This window comes from Eleutherodactylus coqui, chromosome 11, assembly GCF_035609145.1.
Source record: "Eleutherodactylus coqui strain aEleCoq1 chromosome 11, aEleCoq1.hap1, whole genome shotgun sequence".
NCBI lineage: Eukaryota > Metazoa > Chordata > Amphibia > Anura > Eleutherodactylidae > Eleutherodactylus > Eleutherodactylus coqui.
In genome coordinates, this window is record NC_089847.1 from 77717609 (window position 1) to 77745371 (window position 27763).

The following is a 27763-nucleotide window of genomic DNA, read 5'->3' on the forward strand; positions in this document are numbered from 1 at the left end:
TTGCTCAGAACTTTCCCTATCCTGGTCCCAGTTTCTGATCTACAAACATTCCAAAAGAAAATATTTAAATTCATCTGGACACATAAACGTCCCAGAATCTCTGAATCTATAATGTGCCTTCACAAAAAATATGGAGGACTATCAGTGCCATGCATTTTAAAGTACTATAAAGCCGCTCGGTTAGCTCAGCTACCTCCGGTGTATGCTGGACCCCAATCTCCGCTGTGGACCACCATTCACTTGGTCAGCACTACTGTGGACAAAAACACCCCTACCAGCCAATTTCAAAACTAGTTCACCTTACTCTTTTTTTTTTTTTTTTTTCCCTTCTCTCCATACTACTGTGGAGACAGACTAGATTTAAATTAAACCTACACCCTACCCCATCGCCACTGACACCCCCACTCCACAACCCATACTTTCCCCCTGGGCTAGAAGCTGCTCAATTCACATGGTGGAAAACAAATAACCTGACATCTCTGTATGACTTTCTAATTCATGGTAAGCTGATCTCGATGTCTTCCTTTACCAATCGTTATAGACCACCACCTCAAGAATGGTGGAGAAAAATACAAGTCTTCCACTTCTGGTCCTCAATGTTGACTCCATCGATAAAGATAGAATTGAATCGCATGGAGACCATGTGTAAATTCTGCCCCACAGATCCAGACACTCTATATCCCTTTTATGCTATGCTAAATAGTACACTACTGGACTTCAAGCTACCATATATGTTACAACGGGAATCCGACTTTAACACTACCCTATCGTTGGGCCGTTGGCATCACTGCTGTGAGACCCTAAGCAACAACAGTTGGCAGAGACCTCCTTAAAGGTACTACACAGAGCATATTTAGTACGGGAGACTAAACATGATATACCCGGAAGTTTCCTGACTATGTTTCAGAGGATGTAATGACACGGGCTCCCATCATCACATATGGTGGACGTGTCCAATTGCACAGGCCTTCTGGAAAAGGGTCTCTCCCCTCATAGCCTCAGTGACGGTGATGAGCTTTGGACTGGACCCATTTATCCTATTGCTAGGAAATAAACCCACAGGGACACGCAACTCTCCTTTCAAACTACTCCAACATATCACTATGGAAGCTCGAATCTTAATAGCACAGCAATGGCGGAAGCCCACACTACCATTCAAACCCCGTATATCCCGCATAAACAGAACTCTGTTGAATGAAAAACTTATAGCTATACGCCAAGATAAAACTCTACAATTTGAGAAAGTATGGAGTACCTGAATAACTTACATTAATATTCCCAACCTACACAATTTTATTAGACTATAAGTGGAAGACTTTGTTAAAAATTTAAAAAAAACTACCAAAAGTTTAAATAAGACACCTAATTAACGTCAAACTTTTTCGCCCTGCAATAATTACAACAGGCCGGGTGTAGAGGATATCGAGATCTGTTCACCCCCCCCCCCCCTTTTTAGAATATGTGAGATATATAATAACTTGTTGTAATTCTACTGCTTGCAAATTGAAATTGAACCCTGTATTTACTTTTATTTGATATAGTTTTAAGAAAAAATGGTTACTCTGTTCCCCAATGAAAAGACCATAATATATCCCCCTGCGTGGGGTCATTGCGGCAGAGTGTTGTCAACTTTAATATTTAAATTCAATAAAAACCGTTGAAACATAAAAGCAATGAGGTAGGTATGTCAAAAACTAAAGGAGTCAAATGCAATAGGATGTTTACTGAATGAAAATGGTTAATTGGTTAAAAATGATGTTGACAAGGCCGAACTTTTGAATTCCTATTTTGTTTCGGTTTTCTTTCAGGAAGTAGATGTAACATCAACTGATCTTCCCTGTGCTATTGGGGGAATAAAAGAATGCAGGTCCATCTGTAAGCAGAGAGATGGTGAACACTTGTGTTATGGATTTTGTAATGCGGACCCACTGGGCTAACCAACCAACCTGGTTTTTATACCAGACTGGGTGACTGGCAGCTGACCCCAGCAGACAGGAGTACTTAAGAAGGGAAATTGTTCAGAGGCAAGAGAGTCTATATATGTATATGTTAAAACAAGCCCTTCACAGATATAGACTAAAAAAACGTTATTAATATCCCATTAAAAACATATATGGGCCGACAGACAAAGTAAACACAAAAGACAAGGGATTTACTGATGGATTATACAGCAGGACCGCTGCTATTCATCAGAAAATTTCCAATACTGAAATGCGATAACACTCCAGTCTCTGTTTATCCAAATAAGATATAATTCTGGACACAATACAGAGGTTCTATGGGTGTCAGATCTATTTAAAGGAATTCCGACAGCCAATTTTATCTTACAAGATAGTAGCTCATGACAGCTCAGTGATTCATTATGATAAGTATGTAAATCCCTTGTCTTTTGTGTTTATTTTGTCTGTCGGCCCATATATGTTTTTAAAAGGATATTAATAAAGTTATTTTTAGTTTATATCTGTGAAGGGCTTGTTTTAAGAAGGGAAATTGGCCCCAAGGTAAGCAGGGAGATGGAAGGGGCCCTGCCTACAAGCAGGTCAACCGCCTGGATGAGGGCGATGAAAGAAGCACATACAGAATGGGAGGAATTGGGCTAAGCAGCAGCATATGTGAAAAAGACTTGGGTATCCTAATGGATCACAGACTGAATATGAGTCAAGAGTATGATCCAGCAGCAAAAAAAGGCAAACCCATTTTTGCGATGTATTAAGAAAAGCATAGAGTTTAAATCACATGAGGTAATTATCCCCCTCTACTCTTTCTTAGTCAGGCCTCATCTGGACTTCTGTGTGTAGTTCACCCCACTTTAAAAAAGACATAGGCAAACTGTAACAAGTTCAGAGAAGAGCAACCAGGATGGTGAGTGTTCTACAAATTATATCCTATGAGGAACGGTTAAAGCATCTGGAGATGTTTAGCTTGCAAAAAAGAAGGCAGAGAGGACTTAATAGCTGTCTACAAATATCTGAAGCGTTGTCACACTGCAGAAGGATCATCTTTTCTAATTTTTACCAAAAAGACTAGAAGCAATGGGATGAAACTGAACGGGCGGAGAGACAGAAAAGACTTGTGACATTGAGGCTGATGAATGAGTGGAACAGGTTGCCATGAGTAGGTAGTTAGTTCTCCTTCAATGGAAGTGTTCAAACAGACTGGGCAGACATCTGTCTGGGATGATTTAGTTAATCCTGCACTGAGCAGGGGGTTGGACCTGCTGACCCTGGAGGTCCTTTCGAATTCTACCATTCTATGAAGTGGCACAATGAACATGCTTGGAAAGGCCAAACTGCCATTCACTAGGCTGATTACATCATCTTATGTCGGGATTGGTAGTGTATGAGGGAAGCACTCTGGTTTAAACACCTGTACAGCGTTGTTGGCTTTCTTTCCATTGGCTGCCCAGTTTGCAGTGTCTGTCACTGATCAGTCAAATGGGAGAATCCCTCCCTTATGTAATATAACCGCTGTAATATAGGTGGGTGCACTTCTAATAACCCCAGAACGCTGTGGACCCCACTACGATGGCAAAATATGTTGGGGATGGTTCAATGTTTCTTTGTAGCTCAAATACTCAGATCTGGTGATTTATTGTTTAGGCATAGTCATTAGTCTGTAGCAGTGACTTGCATAATATATGTAGCTGCTAGCCATTATGAAGAGCTCTAAAAATCAAAATATACAACATATTGCCGCACCATTGAATTATGTATATTATAGCTGGATTTGTGCTCCCAGTTTTGCTAGGCAGCTGTTTGTATTTTCCCATGCCTTTCAGTATTTTGTTCTATAGGTTTATATATATATATATATATATATATATATATATATATATATATATATATATATTTTCTTTTTGGATGATACTCAACAGGGGTGTTTCTTGCCCTTTTGGGCATTTTTGGTATTACTGTTAATAAGCTTGGTGTATGCACTATGGCACTTTTTATGTACTTTTCCCTGTATTATATCTTCACATAGTGTGGACTTTAAACAGGACTTTACATTGACAAATATTTCCCCCCTTTTTCGGCTGTACAATTCCATCTGAACAGTGTAACTCCGTAAATTAGCCATCCAGTCAGTTTTCATCCAACCAGACCTCAGTTATTCGTACTATATCATAGTTTTCCTCACATGATTCCAGTTCATGAAGCTTTCTGGTTAGACTTCTAGCATTAGTCCCCATACAGTTTTGAAGTTTTTGGTTATTATATATTTCAAGTAGCTCTATTAATTATTCTGCCAGATCAAACTGGACTAACCTCCCCATTACTGTATTCCTTTTCTCATTACTCAGTCCCAGGTCACTGTGTGCATTTGCCCCCCCACCACCCCAAGTCCCTATTTTAAGCACTACTCCAACCTTTTAGGATTTTTTAATAAAATACAACCTATCAACTAAAATAAAATTTACCACTCATGTAAGACTGCCTGTCCACGGGTGAATTTTCATTGTGTTTTCCGCTGCGATAATCCGGCCGCTGGGAACGTAGTGAATGCTTTCCATAATGTTGCTATGGAAAGCGCAGCCCCGCTGTCCACGAGCAGAGAATCATAGCGATTTTCCGCTCACGGGCGGCAATCGCAGCATGCTGCAATTTGCGGCAATTCTCCGCGGTGAGCCTATCTGTCAGATAGGCTCAGTGCGGAGAACAGTCAGCTGGCTTCTGCTTCCTGGTGGCGGAGATCCGCCGGGGGATTTCGCAACGCCCATGGACAGGCAGCCTAAAGCACAATATGTCACCAAAAACCATCTCAGTACCACTTGTATAAGTTAAAGCATTTCACCCACATAGATGCATGTCAGAATTTTAAAATTAAGCTGCCTACAAGGTAAATCTGCACAGAAAAAACAAAGTGACACCAAAATCTTGCTATATTCTTCTATATGTACTCAGCTAGTCACAGAAAAGAGCAGAAATGATTTTCTCTTACTCCAGTTTTTCTGCAAGCCTAGTGAGTTAAAAGTATTTACTTTAATTCACAAATAAGGCCCCCTGTCCACGGGCGTTGCGAAGTCCCGCGGTAGATTTCCGCTGCAGGAGCCGCCGCCGAATCTCCGCCGGTCAGCCCTCCGCGAGAGGAGAATCGCAGTGATTCTCCGCTCGTGGACAGGGGCCGGCGCTTTCCATAGCAATGCTATGGAAAGCGTCGGCTGGCGTAATTCGCCGGTGGTTTACCGCAGGCGAATACACGACCGTGGACAGGGGGCCTAACTCATTTTTACAATTTTATTTATTTCAGGAAAGCTCCATTTAAAGAAAACATATAAAATGTTAGCATACAAAGAGTACCAGTTAAGTTTTCAAGTATCCACCTCTCTATACAAAACTCTAGAGTATGTGGAATCAAAATACTAAAGCAACTTGTTCAACCAATAAGTGTCCGGCTTTGCATTAGTGAAGAAAGCACTCATTATGTAAAAAGATAGAGAAAATATATTTTTAAAAAATCACAATAAATATGACATGGATAGAATACAGCCAGAAAAATCTACGATCAGGAGCCAAAATCCTAAAACAGCAGATACAGATGGGTAAGCAAAGTCTAAGACTCATTACTAGAATGGCCTAACAACTTGTTAGAGAAATAGGGAGGTAAAATCAATGTATTAAACACAGCCTAAGGGGTCATGCCCACAGACAGAGCGGGATACACCGCGGGGATAAATGAGAAAGTGCCCGCTGGCAATCGTTTTGTACCTCGTTTTTCTGCAGTCTGCATTAATACTATATTAATGGAGACCTCCCACCATGAGAAAACGCATTGAAATAGAACGTGCCGCAATTTTTTCCCGAGGCGTAAATCCGCGGCAGAATCCTCATGTGAGGACTGAGCTATTAGGTTAAATAGAATCTAATAGCCGCATTATTCTGCCGCAGGAAACGCGGCATAAATCCGTCATTAACCCTTAGTAACCTGGCAGCTTCAGTGATATCAGTGTGCAACATAGTGGCTTAAAGGAAGTAGATACGTTGCCAACATGCCGAGCTTTTCCAAGAAATTAGAAGTATAAACCCAAATCAAGTGGCATTAGAGACCACATCGTTCATCCAATTGCGGGCTGTCAATCTTCTAGCCTGAAATAACGTCTTGTGAATTAATGGTTACTGGGAAGAAGGTAATTGGGGAGGGATAATTTTATTAAATTGATTTACCTTTTTTTTTTGTTTGAACCCCTCCTCCCATTTTAACAAAATTGAAAAAAAGAATATATATATATAAAAAAAAATGTTTGGACAAAAAGTGGGGGTTTTGTTTTGTCTCAAAAACTGCATTATCAATTGTTTAAATGCTCGTGTCCTTGCTTTTTAGGGCTCTGCAGAATGTGCAAATCAGATTTAAACCACACCAGGGCCCCTCAACAGAATTGGCTGCCCTTTCTTCAAAGGACGAAAATGACGATTTGGGTATGACTTGTCCTAATTTTTAGTGTGTTTGTATGAGCAAAAAAGGGAGATGGAATAAATCCTCCACAGTGCCTCCTAGCGAAAGGCAGCATTCCTTCAAGCCAAAATCAGACTTTTTATACAAGCCTTGTTACAATGACCGGGAATTACAAGCAAAGCCAGACTCCATGTACATACAGCTGTTTCAGGGGTTTTGCCCTTCATCAGTGTACAGTAGGAGTCTGGCTTTGCTAAATGCACCTTAGATACTCAAATACACTTAATACCTGAATAAGACTGCACAACTGTTATATTTACTAAGGCCTCATGTCCACAGGCGAGTTTGATTTGCAAATAGTCACCCATAGGGATACGAGGGCGTCCGAAATGCATTAAAGCATGCAGATTTGTTTTGCGAACCTTTCAGTCCAGAAAACAAATCGCAGCGTGCTCCATTTTGCTGCGGATCCCACACACGCTGCTTCCTTTGAGGTTAATGGAAGCTGTCCGATCCACCGCTCGTCTGCAATTGAATTGCGGACGGGCCGTGAATACCGTGGCAAAGCAGGAGTTAAAAAAAAAAGTGTGGCCGGTTGACAGTGAAATAGAAAGCTGTTATGCGGGACACAGTTAAATATGTGTCCCCGGATGCGGGCAGGGTGGGATTCTGTTGCGGACTTCCCACATGCGGAATCTGACCCGGCCGTGGACTTTAGGCCTTAGTGTACAAAATTGCAGGGCTCTTTGCACCTATTTTGTTCAAAACCTGTGCCCATCTGTGATGCGCAGGTGACGCATTCAGTTGGGTCCTAATCTTAAAAACATAATGCACCTCTCTCAAGCCTCAAATGAAAATATTGATAACCCTGCGCTCCTGTGAAGGTATAGTCCAGTGTACAACCAGGAGGGGAGAAAAAGGGACCAAAAAGAATGATTAACCCCTTCACGACCAAGGACGTACCGGTACGTCTTGTGGCCGCGGGGTATGTGTGAAAAGAGGTTGAGATGCAACCTCTCTTCATACAGTGCGGACGTCAGCTGTTTATAACAGCTGACACCCGCAGGCAATAGCCGCGAGCTGCCGATCGTGGCTATTAACCATTTAAATGCCGCTGTCAATTCTGACAGCGGCATTTAAATCCCCCGAATGATGTTCGGTTTGTCCCGCACGGCCCCCCCGCGGTGAGATCAAGGGAGCCGTGCAGGTGTCATGGCAGCCGGGGGCCTAATGAAAGGCCCCAGGGCTGCCTTAACAGACTGCCTATCAAGCCATCCACACAGGGTGGCTTGATAGACTGCCTGTCAAAAAGCAGTATGATGTAATGCTATAGCATTACATCATACTGCAGGAGCGATCAACGCATCGCATCTTAAAGTCCCCCAGGGGGACTTCAAAGTAAAGTAAAAAAAAAAAATATCAAAGTTTTTTTTTTTTAATTGAAAAAAAAAAAAATGTTGTAAAAGTTTAAATCACCCCTCTTTTTCCATATCTATTATTTAAAAATCTAAATAATAAAAATATGTATTTGGTATCGCCGCATCCGTAAAAGTCCGAACTATCAAAGTAGCGCATTATTTTTCCCGCACGGTGAACGTCGTCCAAAAAAAATAAAAAGGGACAGAAATGCACTTTTTTAGTTACCCAGAAAAAACGCAATAAAAAGCGATCAAAAAGTCGTATGTATTTCAAAATGGTACTATCAGAAACTACAGAACATCCCGCAAAAAATGAGACCTTGCTCAACTACGTCGACGGAAAAATAAAGTTATCGTGCGCACAAAATGACGGCAGAACATAATTGAAAAAAATGTAATGTCTTTGAAAAAAATAGTACAGTAAAAAAAAACTATACAAGTTTGGTATCGTAATCATACGGGCCCATAGAATAAAGTTATCATGTCCTTTTTGTTGCCGTTTGTGCGCCGTAGAAGCAAGACGCACTAAAAGATGGCGAAATGTCGGGTTTTTTTTCATTTTACTCCACTTAGAATTTTTAAAAAGTTTTTCAGTACATTATATGGTACTTTAAATAGCACCATTGAAAAATACAACCCGTCCCGCAAAAAAAAGCCCTCATACAGAGACGTCAATGGATAAATAAAAAAGTTATAATTTTTTTAAACGGGGAGGAAAAAAAAAATGGGAAAAAAGAAAAAAAAGGGTCCGTGTCATTAAGGGGTTAAATAATGTACTACTTTCTCTGTCATTACGATGCAGGGATACCACATGTGTAATTTTATTTTTAATTTGTTACAAAGTAAAGGGAGACAAGTGTTTTTGTTTTTTTATTTTTTAAATAATGTTTTTCCTTTTTTTTTTTTTTTTGTCCCTTTAGGGGACTTCCACGGAGACCCATGAGGACCCCCTGATCACATTCAGGGGGTCCAATGGTGACAGCCCTTTACATGCTGCAGTCACATAGACTGCAGCATGTAAAGAGTTAACACAGCAGAGATCAGATGTTTTCTCTGATCTCTGCTATAAGAGCTGCTGCTTGGCTGTCCTCTGACAGAGGGTGCCCCCTCCCTCTGTCAGCCCTTTACATGCTGCAGTCACATAGACTGCAGTATGTAAAGGGTTAACACAGCAAAGATCGGAGGTTTTCTCTGATCTCTGCTGTAAGAGCTAGTGCCTGGCTATCCTCTAATAGCCAAGCTCCAGCTTTCCCTGCCACAGAGATCATCGGCTTGCTTCTGACAAGCCGATGGTTTCTATGACAACCTGTATACAAACCAGTGCAGGAGTTTTAAATGAAAAGCGGGAGATTGCCAGCAGATCGGCAGTATCTCCCTGCTTCTTATTTCAAAGTCCTGCACTACTCTGTGTCACAGCTTGTGGCAGTGTGCTCTGCAGCTCCCATAGTGATACATAGCCTGGAAATCTTTTTTAAAACACTTATAGTTTTTTGTTTTTAAATTGGTATATTAACGCTAAAATAAAGTTTGGAAATGAATTCCTCATTTTGTTTTGGACATTTTGATATATAAGTAGTATGGTCTTGGATTAGTGGGTGCATATGGCAATGGTTTTGGTTGGCGTCTGCTTTGGGTTATTTTCTTTCTTATGTATATATTTTTATTTTATTCTGTAATTTTGTTTTACTGATTTTATGGAATAACTTTTTTACTATCTATGCCCCCCATGACGTCATATAAAACCTCCTGGGGAACATTCACATGGTTTTTAAAAAAAAATTTTCACTGTAGCTGGGGCATCCATAGGAGCTCCAGTTACAAGGAAAGCATCCCCTGTAGTGACAATAGTCACTGGCAGAGCTAATCCGGGTCTGCTAGGACCCTGTAGCTCTGCTGTGCCAGGGGATCCCGGCGGTCACATGACTTCCGGCTCGCGTATTGTAGGAAACCCTTCTACTGGCATTCTTTAGTAGTAATAATAATAATAAACTTTATTTGTATAGCGCCAACATATTTCGCAGCGCTTACATAGACAGGGGATACAGAAAGACAAAAGTACAAACATTACAGAACCACAGTTACATAGTAATCAATTGATGGAAACAATAGGGGTGCGGGTCCTGCTCCAACGAGCTTACATACTACAAGTAATGGGGTGATACAGAAGGTAAAGGGGCTGGAGATGTGCACTGTATGGCGAGGTGGAGAGTGAGGGGTGCTATACACATAGACAATGGTCAGACATTTAGCCGTGTGACGGCAGAAACAGTATGACTGCAGGAGCGGTTTATGATGGCTAGCAGGGATTGCAGTCAGTAGGTCAGGGAGCATGTTATCAGGCGGAGTACAAAGGGGTTTGTTTAGGGAATTCGGTATGCCTCCCTGAATAGGTGCGTTTTTACAGCACGCCTGAAGTTCTGCGAGTCCTGGATTGCTCGGGTAGCCTTTGGTAGTGCGTTCCAGAGGACCGGTGCTGCTCTGGAGAAGTCTTGGAGGGGGGAATGAGAAGTTCGAATTAAACGGGCGCTCAATCTGGTTTCGTTAGCAGAGCGGAGAGCCCGGGCTGGTTGATAGATTGAGATGAGGGAGGCGATGTAGGGGGCGCTACACTGTGGAGGGCTTTGTGGATGAAGGTGGCGAGTTTTAAATTGAATTCTGTATTTAACGGGCAGCCAGTGCAGTGACCGGCACAGGGCAGAGGCGTACGAGTAGCGGCTGGACAGGAAGATGAGCCTTGCTGTAGCATACAGGATGGATTGGAGAGGGTAGAGTCTGGTGCAGGGGAGGCCGATCAGCAACGAGTTGCAATAATCGAGCCGGGAGTGGATGAGGGCAACAGTAAGCGTTTTTAGCGTGTCCACAGTGAGAAAAGAGCGGATTCTTGCAATGTTCTTGAGGTGCAGCTGACAAGTTCGGGCCAGAGATTGGATGTAGGGGGTAAAAGAGAGATCAGAATCAAATATGACTCCAAGGCAGCGGGCATATTGTCTAGGAGTTATGGTGGCGCCACACACTGAGATGGAGATGTCAGGAGGAGGTCGGTTAGTGGAGGGTGGAAATACCAGCAGGTCAGTTTTAGAGAGGTTTAGTTTTAGGTAGAGAGAGGACATGGTGTTAGAGACAGCGGACAGACAGTTAGTGATGTTTTGGAGTAAAGGTGCAGAGATGTCACGGGAAGAGGTGTATAGCTGGGTGTCATCAGCATACAGGTGGTATTGGAGGCCAAATCTCCTGATGGTTTGTCCAATAGGGGCTGTGTAGATAGAGAAAAGAAGGGGGCCGAGGACAGAGCCCTGGGGGACCCCAACAGCAAGGGGAAGAGGAGGGGAGGTAGAGCCAGCAAAGGAGACACTGAAAGAGCGGTCAGATAGGTAGGAAGAGAACCAGGAGAGGGCAGTCCATAGCACTCATTGAGCACTGTGTACTAAAGAAGCCGCTTCTCCCTCCTCCTCTGGGTCATCAGCTGTTACTAAAAAAAATAGGGTGATGGCATGGGAGCAGAAGCAAGTATTTCTATATTTTTTAATGCAGGTGGTACAGTGTAAGGGATCATGTTCTAATCATAGGGCACAACATGTGGCATATTTTGTTCATGGTCACAGTGTGAGGATAGTTTTGTTTGGTACTTGTGCCATATTTGTTACAATCCTAGTGCCATATACATGTACTCAGCTTCTCACTTTGTGTTTATATTATGATGGGTGGAGGTCAACAGATTAAGGATGGTAGATTGTTTGGTCATATCGACAAATTGCCCACCACCTGGGCCATTCTGACCAGACTGTTAGGAGGTGTTGGGATTAATAGATGCATGAGGTCATGTACACAAAATGACTGGGTTCATGACACACCACCAGTAGAGAGGATCATCCGAGCGTATGACAAGCACGAGCAGCTCCAACAATTTTGTTGTCTGCCATCCAGACCGTTACAGGCCATGTGTGAATCAGAACGATTTTCAGGTGCTTGGCTGAAAGACATTTTGGTCTCATGGCACTCATTACGTGTACTGCCTCTGACACCCACCCATCATCACCTCCGTTTGTGGTGGTGATATGAACGGTGAAACTGGAACCTGGATGTCTTCAGTGATGAGTCCAGGCTTAGTTTGGGCGCTGACGATGGCTGTATTTGTGTCTGGAGACTTACATGTGAGCGCTTCAATTCTGCCTATGCCTTGGAGCCGCACGCTGTCCCCACTTCTGGTGTGAGGGTTTGGGGTGCAATCGCATACGACAGTCTGTCACCCCTAATAGGGGTACGAAGAACAATGACAGCTCAGTGATATGCTCAGCACATCCTGCAGGCTTGTGTTACTCTCATGACAGGGCTTCCAAGAGGTGGTTTACAGCAGAGTAATACTTGCCCACACACAACATCACACTTCTGTCGCTTGCCCAGTCGCCAGATTTATCGCAAATAAAATCTGTATGGGGCAATCTGAGATGCCAGCTTCCACAGCCTACAAGTTTACATGGTCTACAGGCTTGGTTACGGCAATTGTAGACCAATTTGCTGCAGCATACCATACGGAACCTGTATGCCTTCATGCCAGTATCACACCTAGAATCCAAGCTAGAGGTGGGCGAACAGGGTACTAGAGCCTCCATGCCTGCCTCTATCACATCTTGTATCCAAGCTAGAGGCGGCCCAACAGGGTACTAGAGCCTCCATGCCTGCCCGTATCACATCTTTCATCAAAGCTAGAGGCGGCCCAACTGGGTACTAGAGCTTCCATGCCTGCCCATATCACATCTTTCATCGAAGCTAGAGGTGGTACAAGAGCGTACTAGAGCCTCCATGCCCGTTCGTATCACATCTTCCATCCAAGCTAGAGGCGGCCCAACAGGGTACTAGAGACTTCCTTTAAGTGTTCCGTTTTCTGCCATAAACTACTACTACTATCCATGTTACAATGACACATAGAAAGTTTCATTTAATTCAGACAGTTTTTTTCTAGGGGAGAAATTTTTTTGATAGGTGTATGTGTAATATATGTATGTGTGTGTACAAAGATATTGATATATAATACATATTTTTTCTGGGTGGTGGGCCAGGCATATTCTTTGCACAGAGACCCTCTGCACTCTGTCCGCCCCATTTATCTGTAATACATATCCCCATTCTTTTGTCTATAGTTACATATGGTTGTATATATACAATACAGTTATTTACAATTATATCAACATTGTGTCTGTTTGCTTTCAGTACCTCCTGATCAAATAATAGATGTTGGAACTGAAAGGCTGCCTGTTTCAGAATCCCTTCATGAATCTCAGTCTGATAGTCTCAGAACCTCCACAGAATTTTTACTGCTACCAACAAACTCGAAGCCTAAACTGTTGACACCTGATGCTTTCATGATGCCCAGCGTTACAGTTCAACAGGTAAATCCTTAAAGTTCTTATTTTAGTATTTGCGTTTCATTGCTTACATGTTTATGATTACCGAAGATTTATTTCTCCGTTTTATGTTTTAAACTATTTTGTTAGTTTTGCAAGTTAAATATACAATATGGGGGGGGGGGAAAAAGGCTTGTGGGACCATATAATAAGGTAGAAGAATAAAAACATGTAGTTAAGTAACTTTAAACCATCACTTGTAGGCTCCTACCCTATTTACTCTTGTTATGTTATGATTAATCTGTTTCTTAATATTTAACAGCACTAGATCTACCCGATGTTCGCTATGCAAACATAAAATGTTTAGAAAAGTGCTTGTAAATGTTTTAAGTGTTTTATTTTAATTGGCAAGGACTTCAGAATAAACTACATTATCAGTGTACCAACTTCCATCTGAGCGTACCCCTTGAACTGTTCGCCGTCAACGGCTGGGTCTTCCAATGCTCGAGACTCTGTGGCGGCGTTGTTGGCTGAAGCACAACAGCGCTGCTAGACTTAACATGGGAACTTTGATCTGGCCTGACAGGTCACTCACTGTATCAAACTCAAATTTTATGATTTTTACGGCGGTGGTAAGGATGAACCAAATCTAATAATGCCAAAATCATCCACCAAAGGTCATGCAGAGGGGTCAAAGTGTGGTGCAAATAAAAGCATGTAGGCTTTTTTTTATGTTACATGTGTGTACCATATACGGTGTTCAAAATTATAGCACTAATTCAAAGTCTGCATGATGGTTTGAAATGCTCTCAGCACCTTAGATATGCCAGAGTGAGAAAATGATAGTCCCTTAACGTTGAGCTTCATTGACCTACAGCCATAAAAGGATACCCCAGTGGAACCCTCTGCTGCTTATGGTACCAGCATCAAAGCAATCTGTGTCCATAGTCTCGTCTTGTGTCAGTAGGATACTGACTGCTATTGAACAGTTTAATATATTGAGCAATGTCTATTTGTGTATAAAGAGGAGAAATGGGGAAGAGAGAAGAGTAACAAAAGAAAGAAAGGGAGTATGGAGGGTAGAGAGGGTGGTACGGTAATGGATAAAGGGTTGGGGAATGAGGGGTACATCTGTGAAATTAAAGGCACCCTCTCGCTCCAAGGCTCCTGTCCACACTGCCTCATCTACTCCAAGAATTCCTGGAACTCTGACTTCAGGAAGAAGGACCAGGCTACCCACTTTCCCAAGGAGTCGCCACGTTCTGGGTGGTCTTCCGCCATCAGTTCCTCCATATGTCTCAGGTGGCCCAATTCCTGGACAAATTCTATGTCGCTGCTGTAAGTAAGTGATGAAAGATGCCTTTTTTTTTTGCCAAGAAGCGTACAGGGATGATGGAGAGCAGTGCTAACTTTGAGTTGAGAAAGGCCGAAAGCTGCCTGTGTTCAAACTAGAAGTGTTTTTTCTGGGTATCTGGCCTGAAGTGTGGTCAACAAGGGCAGAACCCATCTGGAGCTACCTCTGTCATCCATACGTTATCGGCTGCTTTCCAGCACATGAATTTGTTTGTGTGTTGTGCAGGAGGGAATGCAGGATTATGGAACAAAGGGGCCAACACTCCATTGCGCACTGGGAGACTCCCACTAGCTACCAACCCATCCCAGACCTCCAGGCAGTTCACTGTGAGCGGAGAGTGTGATGTCGATGGGAGTCTATCCCTAGCAAAGAGCCAAGGTAGGGTCTGGATATTAGGTTTAATCCTTGCTCTACTTCCACCCATTCTTTGGCTCTTGAGCAGAAGTGCCACTCAAGCAATCTAGTGAGTATAGCTGCTGAGGAGTAGAGCTTAGGATTCGGGGCCTCCACATGACTTAAGGCGAGATAGAGTGCAATAGCTCAGCCTCCTCCCCACCACCCCAAAGGAATCTCCGAAAGACTGCCTGAACTTGTCTGAAGTACTGAGCCAGGACTGTAATAGGGAGCATCTGGAAGAGGTAGAGGAATCTGCGAACTATGTCCATCTTAAGAACATTGATTCGTCCAAACCATGAGTGGTGTTTCCTGGCATAGGCTTTCAACTCCCGAGTTGTTTTCTCCAGCAATGGAGCGTAATTTAATTGGAATAACTGGGACAATTCAGCAGATACGTGGACACCTAAATACTTCAGGGAGGAGGACCTACGCTTGAAGGGGAAATGACTGGCTAGGTGTTTGACTTCCTCTGCCGGGAGATTTGTTCAGAGCTTCGATCATGTACATGTTGACCTTAAAATTGCTGACATAACTGAAGCGTGCAAATTCTCTCAAGATGACCGGGAGAGAAGTGCAAGGCTAAGGCTGCGAGACGTGCAAAAAGGTTGTGGTCAGCATATAGGGCTGTTTTGTATTGTTTCCGGCCGATGATGATGACACATATATCTAGTTTGCTCCAGAGAGCTGAAGCCAGATTGTCCATTGCAATAGCATTGGGGACAGTGGGCAGTCCTGTAGAGTTCAGTTTTTAATGGAAAATAGCTGGTGAGAAATAGAAGTAGCCCCTTTCCTGTGGGTGCAAGATTTGCCATACATCGACTAGCTGGAGTCCTGTTGAACGACCTGATCTGGGCTTCGGGAAGATTGTCTCTTGGAATTGCATAGTCTACTTACTGCTGGGTCTGACGGGTAAGTTGATGTCCCCTACCACTACAATTATGCCCTCTGCAAAGTCCGACCGAGACAGGAGGAGTGAACAACCCGATTGAATCTGTCCTCTGCAGCAGCAGCATCGGCACCGTTAAAAGCAATGGGATAAGATCGTGATCCCCTGGCGCGGCTATGACAACTGCAGCAGGGGATTCCTTCAGTCCCGCTGGGATGAGATTCTGTGGCATCCAGGGGTGTCACCTTGTTCACAATAGGAGACCACTTAAACCTCATGTCCACGGGCAAAAGAAGAATTAAAATCCGTAGCAGATTTTAACTCTTCTCCTGCCCGCAGATCCGCACCCCATAGGGATGCATTGAGCACCTGCGGGTAGATAAATACCCGCGGATGGTGAATAAAAGTGATTTTTTTTTTTAAATGGAGCATGAAAAAATCTGGACCATGCTCCATTTTCATGCGGGTCTCCCGTGGGGACAGCTCCCGCAGGCTTCTATGGAAGCCGTCCGGATCCGCGGGAGACAAAAATCGGAATTTACTCACCCGCTCCGGTTCTTCTCTTCGCCGCGGCGCCATCTTCTCTCCGTCGCGGACGGATCTTTTTTCTTCGGGCCGGCGCATGCGCGGGGCACATCACCGCCATCATCCTGCGCATCCGCCGGGCCGAAGAAAGAAGATCCGGCCGCGACGCAGAGAAGATGACGCCGCAGCGAAGGAAGGATCCGGAACGGGCGGGAGGTAAGTTTATTCTGATTTATTCTAATTTTCAGCCCTCATGTCCGCGGGGCAGGAGGGACCCGCTACGGATTGTCCATGGAGAATCCGGAGCGGGCCTGATTTTCCCCGTGGACATGAGGCCTTTAACTCCTGCCTCGGCTGTGACAGCCACGACAGAGTTGAAGGGAACGCCCGCAGAGATGCAAGGCTATTTTCAAATGAAAACTTCCACATGTTTTCAATGGGGCTGGCAGCAGCAGCATCGGCCCCATTAAATAAAATGGGAGAACATCGTGATCTCCTTCCACAGCTGTGAAAAAGGAAACCTCTGCAGGATGCAGTTGGTTTCCTTGTGAAAGCGCCTCACATCCAGGGGTTTTCAGAAGGACTGCGAGGGCAATATCAGGCCATGATATCGCCCTCGCCAGTTTGCAGGAGTCCTAAGGGAGAGATAATCACCATTACACTTGTTGCTATCCCTAAGGAGAAACCATATCCTTGCTGGCCTACGTCATAGGCCTTTCAGCTAGTCAAATCAACAACCTACTGCACGCCAATGAGGGGCAAAAACCTGAAACAGTCTGGATGTGCATGGTTTATCTATTTTAGACCCTAATGACCAGTTTTTCTGTTTCTATTCGTTGTCCTATTCCTGGAGCCATAACTTTTAAATTTTTCCATCGACCTAGCCGTATGATGGTCCCAAAACTATATAAAAAAATCAGTCAGAAAACCTTTAAAATAGCCACCCACTTTTTGTTCTATCGTCAAGCCAATCTCCCAGTTTAGACACTTTTTCCCCCCAGATGAGGCTTTCTTACATTATATACCAACCCCCTATGCACCACAGTATTACACGCTTTAGAAATTTGAGATAATGCGTCCAGTCATTTTGGATTCCCCAGGGTTTTATATTCTCAGGTATGCCTCCTAAGTATATTGGCTTGTATTTTTCTGAAAAGATGTCATTGCCTTGAATTACCCTACCTGGCCCATTGGAAACAATGCATAGATTCAATATTAATAGGAAATGTCCTGCAAAGTCTGATTTTAAAATTAGTTTTTCCTGCTTTAGAACTCCCTAGACAGCTGCTACTGGAAATGGAGTATATAAAGATGGGCTGTCAATAGAATGCCCAATGGATTTATAAGGAGAAGGTGGCACTGAGTGTACGTGTTTTGTATGGAAATAGTGCATATACCTCTGGCTTTTCAATTTGTTGTTAAATGCCACCAACCACCACCAGGGCTTTTTCATTCTTAAAGGTGTTGTCCCGCGCCGAAACGGGTTTGTTTTTTTTGCATAGGTCCCCTGTTCAGCGCAGGACAAACCCAAGGGATGTGTTGAAATTAAAAAAAAATTTTTTACTTACCCGAATCCCCTCTCTGCAACTTCTTCCTTCTTTTCCTCCAAGATGGCCGCCGGGATCTTCACCCACGATGCATCGCGGGTCTTCTCCCATGGTGCACCGTGGGCTCTGTGTGGTCCATTGCCGATTCCAGCCTCCTGATTGGCTGGAATCGGCACACGTGACGGGCAGAGCTACGCGATGACGCGTAGAAGGAGGCGGATCCAGAATGCCACTCGTGCCCGGACCGACCAGAAGGGAGAAGACCCTTCTGCGCAAGTGCGTCTAATCGGGCGATTAGACGCTGAAATTAGACGGCACCATGGAGACGGGGACGCCAGCGCAGGGAAGGTGAGTATATAACTTCTGTATGGCACATATTTCATGCACAATGTATATTACAAAGTGCATGTATATGGCCATACAGAAGTGTTTAACTTAACTTGTCATCGCGGGACAACCCCTTTAAACATTGCTTATAACACAGTATTGAAATGTTGATGTGTTTCATATTGTTTTCTTGCAAAATGAGGCCTTTGGAATGAGGCATTTATGCAAACAGGATTGATTGGAAGAGTTACTCTTGCTGAGAGCTACTTTGAAGCAAATAAGAGCTACTGTGGGAGCTTGTGACCTCTGGTTGTTTTAAGTGTATGACTTAAAATCCGGTGAGATTTCAGCTTTTTTTTTTTTTGTATTTGTGTTTATCAAGTCACAGTGGTCTTATAGTGGGTACTGGTATATCTTGTCTCCACCGGAACTGTGGGTGGAGACATGGCTTTGTCTGGGTGGAGTTAGAGAAAACTCCCGAAGCTGGTGAGTGCCTACCTGGACGGAGGTAGAATAAGGTGCCTGAACCTGGCTGGGAACAGGGATACTGAGAGCTGGCCCGGCTTTTGGGGTGCCAGAGAGAGACAGTGTGTGGCCGGCTTTTGGTCAGCGGCCAGACGGCATGACCTATTGTACCATTCCCGGGCGCTGAGAGTGACGGGGGGACATTGCAGGTATCCCAGGGGTGAGTCATAGGAGGGGAGCGCACGGAGACCAGCAGTGAGAGTGACAGTGGGGGACATTGCAGGGAGTATGGCAGTGACAGTCACAGTGGCAGACGGGAGCCGCCATGCCAGCTTCTGGAGCAGAGATGCCAGGCCAGCATGGCCACACTAACACCGCCGCTAGCAACGACGGCGCTATAAGCAGAGAAACCAATCGGGGGGACATAACAGAAGTCCGACAGCGCTGGTCGCAACAGCGTTGCTAGTAGCACACGAATAAGGCCAGCGGGGAGCTTACATGGCAGAAGGCTGAAAGGGACGCTAGCAGACGAGAAATTAACCAGCGGGAAACTTGCATAGCAGAGCGACTACCAATGTTAGCTTGAGTCTGGGGAGGAATTTAAGGTTGCCAATCGCCACCTGTGGGCGTACCCTTTTACTCCCCCAGGACAATCCTATCTCTCCACCCATAGTTGTGCTGGAGACCAGATGCACCAGTACTTTTTATAGCGTATGTATTGTAGCTATATTTGGCTTTTCTAGAAGTTAATACATTGTGCTGAGCAGGTATATTGGGGGATTACATTGTTAAATTTAAAAACCCATATTTTGGTAATTTTAAAACCTATAGCTTGTTAGTGTTTTTAATCTTCAGTGCTTTGCACAGGTGATTTAGGGAAGAGCTTACCTAATTGAGGTGTGATAAATTGCATCTGCTGAAATTTTTGTGTTCTTTAAAAACAGAAGATTGATTGGAGGAATAATAGCCGTTAACATGACATGATTATAATCGCTCCCGTGGGAATGTGAAAACTAATCGGCCAGCATAAATGCATGCAGCGACTGAACGAGAGTTTACGTTAAGATTCTGCATGCAGACAATTGAATGGCAAGCTGTAAACAGCAGTAAGTCACTTCTCACTTCTGAGCGATTGTCTGTTGTGAATGGAGGTGGATATGGGGAAATGATTCCTGGCCCACTCTGCCTCCATGCCAGCAGTACTGCGAGCAATGCCAGCAATACTCACTCCTGTGTAACAGTACAGGAGTGAGCTTTACTGGGACGAGCTGCCGGGTATCAGTTGCCCCGATAGCTCCTCCCTTGTAAATGGGCCATTACTGCTGCTGACCGCTATCTAACCCCTTCCTGCTCCAGGACGTACATTTACGTCCTGGAGCGTCGGGGTATGTATGCAGAGAGGTCGCAGGGCGTACAGCGCGGGCGTCAGCTGTTTCACTACTTTTTTTACGATATTTGGGGAATAAAGATGCATCTCTAGATGACCTAATACTATTTTTTGCACCAAAATTTGCTGTCCTGCATTGCTGCTTTTCCCTGTTTACTACAGCTAACACCCGCAGGCAATAGCCACACTCGGACGACCGCGGCTATTAATGCTTTAAATACCGCTGTCAATTCTGACAGCGGCATTTAAATTTCCCGAATGATGTCCCGTACGTTGTCTCCCCCCCCCTTTCCCGCGGTGAGATCGGGGGAGCCGTGCAGGTGTCATGGGTGCCGGGGGCCTTCTGAAAGGCCCCAGGGTTGTCTTGGGAGACTGCCTATCAAGCCATCCCCGTGGGGTGGCTTGATAGGCTGCCTGTTAGAATGCAGTATGACATGATGCTATAGCATTACGTCATACTGCAGGAGCGAGCAAAGCATCTTATATTGTAGTCCCCCAGGGAGACTTAAAATTAAAGTTAAAAAAAGATCAATAAAGTTTTTTTTAATTGTGTAAAAAAAAAATAGTAATAAAACTTTAAGTCACCCCCCTTTTTGCCATATCTGTAATTTAAAAAATCTAAATCCTAAAATAAAAATACATATTTGGTATCGCCGCGTCCGTAAAAGTCCGCTCTATCAAAGTAGTGCATCATGTGCCCCGCACGGTGAACGTCGTCCAAAAAAACCCGCCAGAAATGCACTTTTTCAGTCACCCTGTCTCCTAGGAAAAACGCAATAAAAAGCGATCAAAAAATCGTACATATTCCGAATTAGTACTAATGGAAACTACAGGACATCCCGCAAAAAACGAGCCCTTGCTGAACTTCATCGACGGAAAAATAAAGTTATTGCGCGCACAGGATGACCGCAGAAAATAATTGAAAAAATTAAATATCTCTGAAAAAAAAATTAGTATAGTAAAAGAAAAAACTATACAAGTTTGGTATCGGAGTAATCGTACTGACCCATAGAATAAAGGTATCATGTCCTTTTTGTTGCAGTTTGTGTGCTGTAGAAACAAGAAGCACTGAAAGATGGTGAAATGTCATTTTTTCATTTTACTCCACTTAGAATTTTTTTTAAAGTTTTTCAGTACATTATATGGTACATTAAAGAGCACCATTAAAAACTTCAACTCGTCCTGCAAAAAACAAGCCCTCATACAGCGACGTCGGTAGATAAATAAGAGTTATGATTTTTTTTAAAAGGGGAGGAAAAAACAAAAATGGGGAAAAAAGGGGGCACGTCATTAAGGGGTTAAAGCAAACAGAAGAGCAACAGTTGGCGCTTATGACTTGTGGTTGATTTCAATTGTGGTTGTTTGTGTGTGACTTAAAATCAAATTACTTTTGATTCAGGGGACTTCAGAAGGGAGTTTCATCAATTTACTCTGATAGTTAACGTTTATAAATTACTTGATTCCTAACTGTACGATCCACATTTACAATGCGCTCCATGATTGACCATGCTGTCCAGTGCAGATTTTGTGCCATGTATGCAGTCCTTGACAGCTGTCCGAAGGGTGCATACTGCTGTACGAGATGTGAGTATGTTCCACGTTTGGAAGCCCAGATCCTGGATCTAAGTGAACAGCTTGCAACGCTGAGATCATGGACAACATAAAAAGGAGTTTGCTGCTCATTAAGCAGACACTGGCTGGGGTAGATGTGGGGAGTGTAGGATGATCTGACAGCTAGCTGGGTGACACAAGGAGGCGTAGAGGGAAGAGATAGTCCTGAACTGGCACACCCCAACAAGTCTGCAAAGTTGGCAGATAAGGAGAACGCCATTACAGGGTTTGCACTGCTGCAGCATGACATGCCCCTTAAATGCTAGGGGAATGTTTGTTTCAGTAAGAAAGGAAGTGCAGGGCGGACTAGACAGGTTCTGGTACTAGGGGACTCTGTAATTAGGGGGACAAAGAGGGCAATCTGCCACACAGACCAGGATCATCAAACAGTGTGGTGGTTTTCTGGCGCTCAAGTTAGACACATCGCAGATCTGGTTGACTGATCACTGGAAGGGACGGGTGAGGACCCAGGGGTCATGGTGCACATTGGCATCAGTGACAAAGTTAGAGGTAGGTGGAAGGTCCTTTTAAACTAATTCAGGGAACTAGAATGTTGGCTTATGGTAAGGACTTCCAACATAGTATTTTCTAATATACTATATCACGCGCCACACCAGAAAAGGCAGCGGGAGATTAGAGAGGTAAGCAAGTGACTCGAGTTGGTGTAGAAAGGAAGGATTTGGGGACGGTGCAGATTTGTTGGGAAAGGAGATGGCTGGAAGGTTGGAGGAGTTTTTAAAATAGGGATTTGGGGGGAGGACGTCTACAGAGATGGGGGGGGGGGGTGTAGACCATGATCTAGTACTAAATAATGAGAATGGGAGAGTGAATGCCAGACCAGAATATATACTGGCAGCCAGCCCTACACTGACTGTCGACTAGCACTGTTGCTCGTATTTATTGATTAGTTAATGTGACAGGTGGCTGTCATGGTTACCAAGCGACAGACCCTCACTGATGATGTATCAATGACCTGTCCTCAGGAGACGTCATTAACAGGAAAAAAATGTAAAAGTTCCCGGAATAACCCTTTAACTGAGCGACTTTACCAATGTAACAATTCAGCTGATTCAATAGCTGCCCAGTACATTTACTAATCACCGACTTTGTGACGAGTGCTGACCTGGCTGAAGTGACACAAATCCAGGGCCCAAGTGTGGGGCTGTGTGGCTACAGAGGCAATTCTGTTGATTGGAATTGCTATTTTTCATTCAGTAGGCTCTCAAAAAATGCAATAAAAGTTGCATATACCCCTAAAAGGTACCAATGAGATCAAAAACGTGTCAATTTAATACAGAAAACCTCACATAGCTCATTTAGTGAGAACATTGAAATGTTATGGTCATGGAATGCAGTGCTGACCATCTTTTTTTATTTGATATTCATTGTGCAAAGTATTGTTCAAGGCTTTCATTGTGCAAAAGGAGTAAAAAATTAACAATACATAAATGTCCGACATGGTTGTACCCCCCCAGAAACGCCATACTTCCCTCTCCGGATCTGCCGCTGGAGTCCCATCTGGCGAACTGGCACGCATGTGCAGTGAAGCACATGGCGCATCGGCGCTGGGCGGTGACTCATAATCCTGCGATACTTTGCGGGACGGACAGTTTCCATTGACTGCAATGGAAGGCGGCCGCGCGTATTTCCGCTGCAAAAAGGACATTTGTTTCACACTGGGGAATTCTGCTGTAAAATCCCGCAGCATTAGCATTGTACGGCAGAAAAGCTATTAGGTTCAATAGAACCTAATAGCTGCGAAATAACGCCTTGGGAAACGCGGCAGAAAGCCATCCGTGGACATTAGCCCTAACACATCTGTTATACTGCACCCTAGCACTATAACCACAAGTGCCATAACAAAATAAAGAAGGAAAACAATTACGGAATTGCTGTTTTTTATTCATCTGTCTTCAAAAATCCCAAATAAAAAGTAATCAAAAGGTTCTATGCACTCCAAAATGGAACTAATAGAAAATACACGTGGGTCTTGGAATACAGCAATGCAAATACAATTATTTTTTTAAATGTTTGTTGTGGAAAAGTAGTGATGCATGAAAAAACACTAAATTTGGTATTGCACTAATCAGGGTGATCGGCAGAATACGCAGACAGGGTCCTTGGAGACATGCTGCAAGGATGTTGTGTATCCTAATCTGTATGTGTGGTCAGCAAGAAACAGGTCATGTTTGCTGCTAACCTGTGCCCCCATAATAATTAAAACTAATACTATATAATGTAAACAAAATGATAAATAATTAAATACATAGAGCTAGATTTAAAAAAGTTACCTTTCCCAACAACAAAATGCATTTCACTTAAATTCCATATACTGTACCTGAATTTCAGGCATCTTGTGTGATGGATGCGTTGTGCTATCACGCCTAAAGTATGTTATGTAAAACAAAATAATTACCCATAACTCCCAGTATTAGTCTGTTTAATCCTGACTCTACTTTTATACCTTTCCCAAAAAAAAATCTGTACTTTAATGATTACACTGGGGAACAATTTTGAATAAAATGTATGTTTTGGGTTGTTTTTTTTTCAGGTGATTTAGCTAAAATAGGTATCCGGATTTTTACTCTTTGAAAAATGCAGTTTTCTTCTATCATGTGAGTTTTTTTCCCTTTACAGCTTGTCTTAATGCAATTACTCAAATCTGGGTCGAGGGGAACACTAGTGTTCTCCTATTGTCTGAGAGCGAACCTCCCTCGAGTGGGGAGGGGTGGAGGATGACCTTGGCGACTGGCTGCTGTTTGTCTAGGCTATTCGGTTACACATGCGACAGTGTGGTGAGAAGTTGTGTGCTGCTGTACCGTGTTTCCCTGAAAATAACACACTGTTTTATATTAATTTTAGCTCCAGAAGAGGCACAGTGTCATATTTTCGGGGGTGTCTTATACTTGCCTAGCTGACGGCGTCTCGGTGCCTCGCACTGGACCCTGGCACTGTAATAGCAGTTTGCCATGTCCTTCTCGCTGACAGCATTCTCTTCCTAGTAATGGGGCTTTGAATACCCCACCTCCAGAAAGCGAGTGCTGTGATTGGATCACCAGCACCACTGGCTCAGGCAATCAGAGCTGGCGCTCAATAAACCAATCACAGCCATTCAGTGTTGTCTTTTACTGAAAGGCTGTGAATGATGGAGCGCCAGCTCTGATTGGCTGAGCCAGTGGCGCTCGTGATCCAATTGCAACACACTCTTGCTGGAAGCTGGGGTATTCAAAGCCCCATTACCAGGAAGAGAATGCTGTCAGCGCGGAGGACACTGCAGCCTGCTGCAGTGCGAGGCACCTGGATGTCGCAGGCTAGGTGACTATTGCTGTGTGTTTTTTTTGTTTTGTTCTTTATTTTATCTAGTGTAGCTAGGGCTTATTTTCAGGGGGCTTCTATTTCAAGACTCCCACCCCCTGAAAATGGGTGCATGTCTTATTTTGGGGTAGGTCTTATTTTTGGGGAAATACAGTATATAGTGAATTAGCTGAATTAATTTTTTTTTATTTATACACTTCTTTCCTTTCCTTCATGTCTGCATCTACCATTTCTCGTTGTAAGTGCCTAAACAGCCCCGTTTCCTTTTGCTATATCTGTAGCTGTTTCACCATTTCCAGACAAAGGGTGAACATCAGCGCTTTTGTCAAGCAAGCCTGTTATGCATATTTCAAAGTTAAAGGGGTTGTCTCGCGAAAGCAAGTGGGGTTAAGTACTTCTGTATGGCCATATTAATGCACTTTGTAATATACATCGTGCATTAAATATGAGCCATACAGAAGTTATTCACTTACCTGTTCCGTTGCTGGCGTCCCCGTCTCCATGGCTCCGTCTAATTTCGGTGTCGTCTTGCTTTTTTAGACGCGCTTGCGCAGATGGGTCTTCTCCCTTCGGCTCGGCAGCAGCGGTGTTTTGGCTCCGCCCCCTTCTGCGCGTCATCGCGTAGCTCCGCCCCCGTCACATGTGCCGATTCCAGCCTGCCTCCTGATTGGCTGGAATCGGCACATGTGACGGGGCGGAGCTACGCAATGACGCGTAGAATGGGGCGGAGCCAAAACACCGCTGCTGCCGAGCCTAAGGGAGAAGACCCATCTGCGCAAGCGTGTCTAAAAAAGCAAGAAGACACCGAAATTAGACGGAGCCATGGAGACGGGGACGCTAGCAACGGAGCAGGTAAGTGAATAACTTCTGTATGGCTCATATTTAATGCACGATGTATATTACAAAGTGCATTAATATGGCCATACAGAAGTACTTAACCCCACTTGCTTTCGCGAGACAACCCCTTTAAGCCTGGTGATCAAGATAAGTGTGTAAGCATATGAGCAGAAAATAGAGATGGAGGGGAGCTGCTACCGTTAAAAATTTCCTTCTTTATTGAATAAAATAAAGCATACAGCTCACAAGTGCACGCTGAACGCGTTTCGGCAAAAGCCTTTGTCAACAGCTATGAGGTATGGAGTACATAAGACATTTATAGACCAAATACAAATTAAAATCAAAGGAGAGATACCTGTGTATGTTAGCTTGTCAGGGGGGGAAATGGTTGAGGGATGGTATAGAGGGTGTGTTCAAGAGCTAATTACATCACATGTTACAACCAGCATACAGAGATTTGTGGCAAGAGGATTCAAAACAGACAGAGAAACAAGTATGCATATGGATATCTGAAAAACAATTCTTAAATACATTTACATAGCGATAAATAGATAAAGAATATGAAAAAGAGAAAAAAAAAAAAAATTTATAAAAAAAATTTTAAAAAAGAAAAAAAAAAAATTAAAAAAAAAAATTTTTGAAAAAAAAAAATTAAAAAATTTTCTTTTCTTTTCCTCTCCCATTCTTCTCTCTTTTTCCAGATATATAGTTGCACAAGCTATTTCCGCATAATAGTAAAGCAATTACAAAGTATATAAATTTACCAGAGTAGAAGTCAGGAGAGGGAAAAAACACACACACAAAAAAAAAAAACAAAAGAAAAAAAAAAACACACACACATATATATATATATATGCATTTTCTCTTTTCTTTTTTACCTTTAATCCCCCCTTACTGTTTATTAATAAACACAGAATAAATCCGTTCTATAATTCATACCAAATGGGAATCTAGTATTTAGTTCCAAAATCCAATACGCTTCCCTGCGAAGGATATCCTTCATTTCTACTTTTTGTTTCCTATTTTTCCAAACTCTGTCTATCCCCAAACATGAAAAATTTTTTGTTTCACCACCATGTTTTAGAATAAAGTGATTTGCAACCCCTGATTTTCCTAATAGATTTTTTTGAATGTCCCTCAGGTGTTCTGCTATTCTAGTATGTAATCTCCTAGAGGTGCATCCTACATAAAGTAAATTGCATAGGGTGCATACTATTACATAGATTATTCCACTAGTTTTACAGTTAATAAAACTATTGATTTTGTATTTTTTGTTGTTCTGTGGGTTATTAAATTCCCTAGATTTATTAAGGGTGTACTGACAACAACCACAACGTGGGTCAGCACATTTGAAAAATCCATTAATATTAATCCAATTATTTTTGGGTTTCTGACATATGAAATTCTTAGATACTCTGTCTCCAATAGTACGATTTCTGCGAGAGGTACATAACACGCCTTTGTCTAAGATAGATTTTAAATCATCATCCTGTTTTAAAATTGGAAGATAGGAGAAGAATAATTTTCTTATCTGTGGGAATTCCCTACTATATGGTGTAGTGAAGACAATTTTGTTGGATATACCATCAGATAAATCCTTAACCTTATACAGCAATGTCTTTCTGTCCATTTTATTAACCTTGTCCCTAGCATTATTCAAAGTTTGTGGGTTATAACTTCTATTCGCCAAGCGGGTACAGATTTGGTTTGCTGATGTATTATAGCTTGATGTATTGGTACATATACGTTTTGCCCTAATGAATTCCGTAAGTGGTATGGCATTAATTGTATGTCGGGGGTGACAACTAGTCGCTTTAAGTATCGTGTTTCCACTGCTGGGTTTGCGATATACTGAAGCATTAATACTATCCCTAGAGCAACTAACCTCTAATAGGAGATCCAGGAAATAATTTTGTTCTGATCACTATTAATGGTAAACTGTAAGTTGCAATTGTTCTTATTA

General features: G+C 43.1%; 1 protein-coding gene across 1 annotated transcript in view; it reads left to right on the top strand.

Annotated features, from left to right (window-relative positions):
- Window positions 1-27763, top strand: part of EDC4 (enhancer of mRNA decapping 4) — a 226702-nt gene that overhangs the window by 128934 nt on the left and 70005 nt on the right. The window contains exons 14-15 of the mRNA XM_066582703.1: window positions 6319-6413; window positions 13017-13195. Coding sequence (XP_066438800.1) covers window positions 6319-6413; window positions 13017-13195 — 274 coding nt within the window. The remainder of the gene's footprint in view (window positions 1-6318; window positions 6414-13016; window positions 13196-27763) is intronic.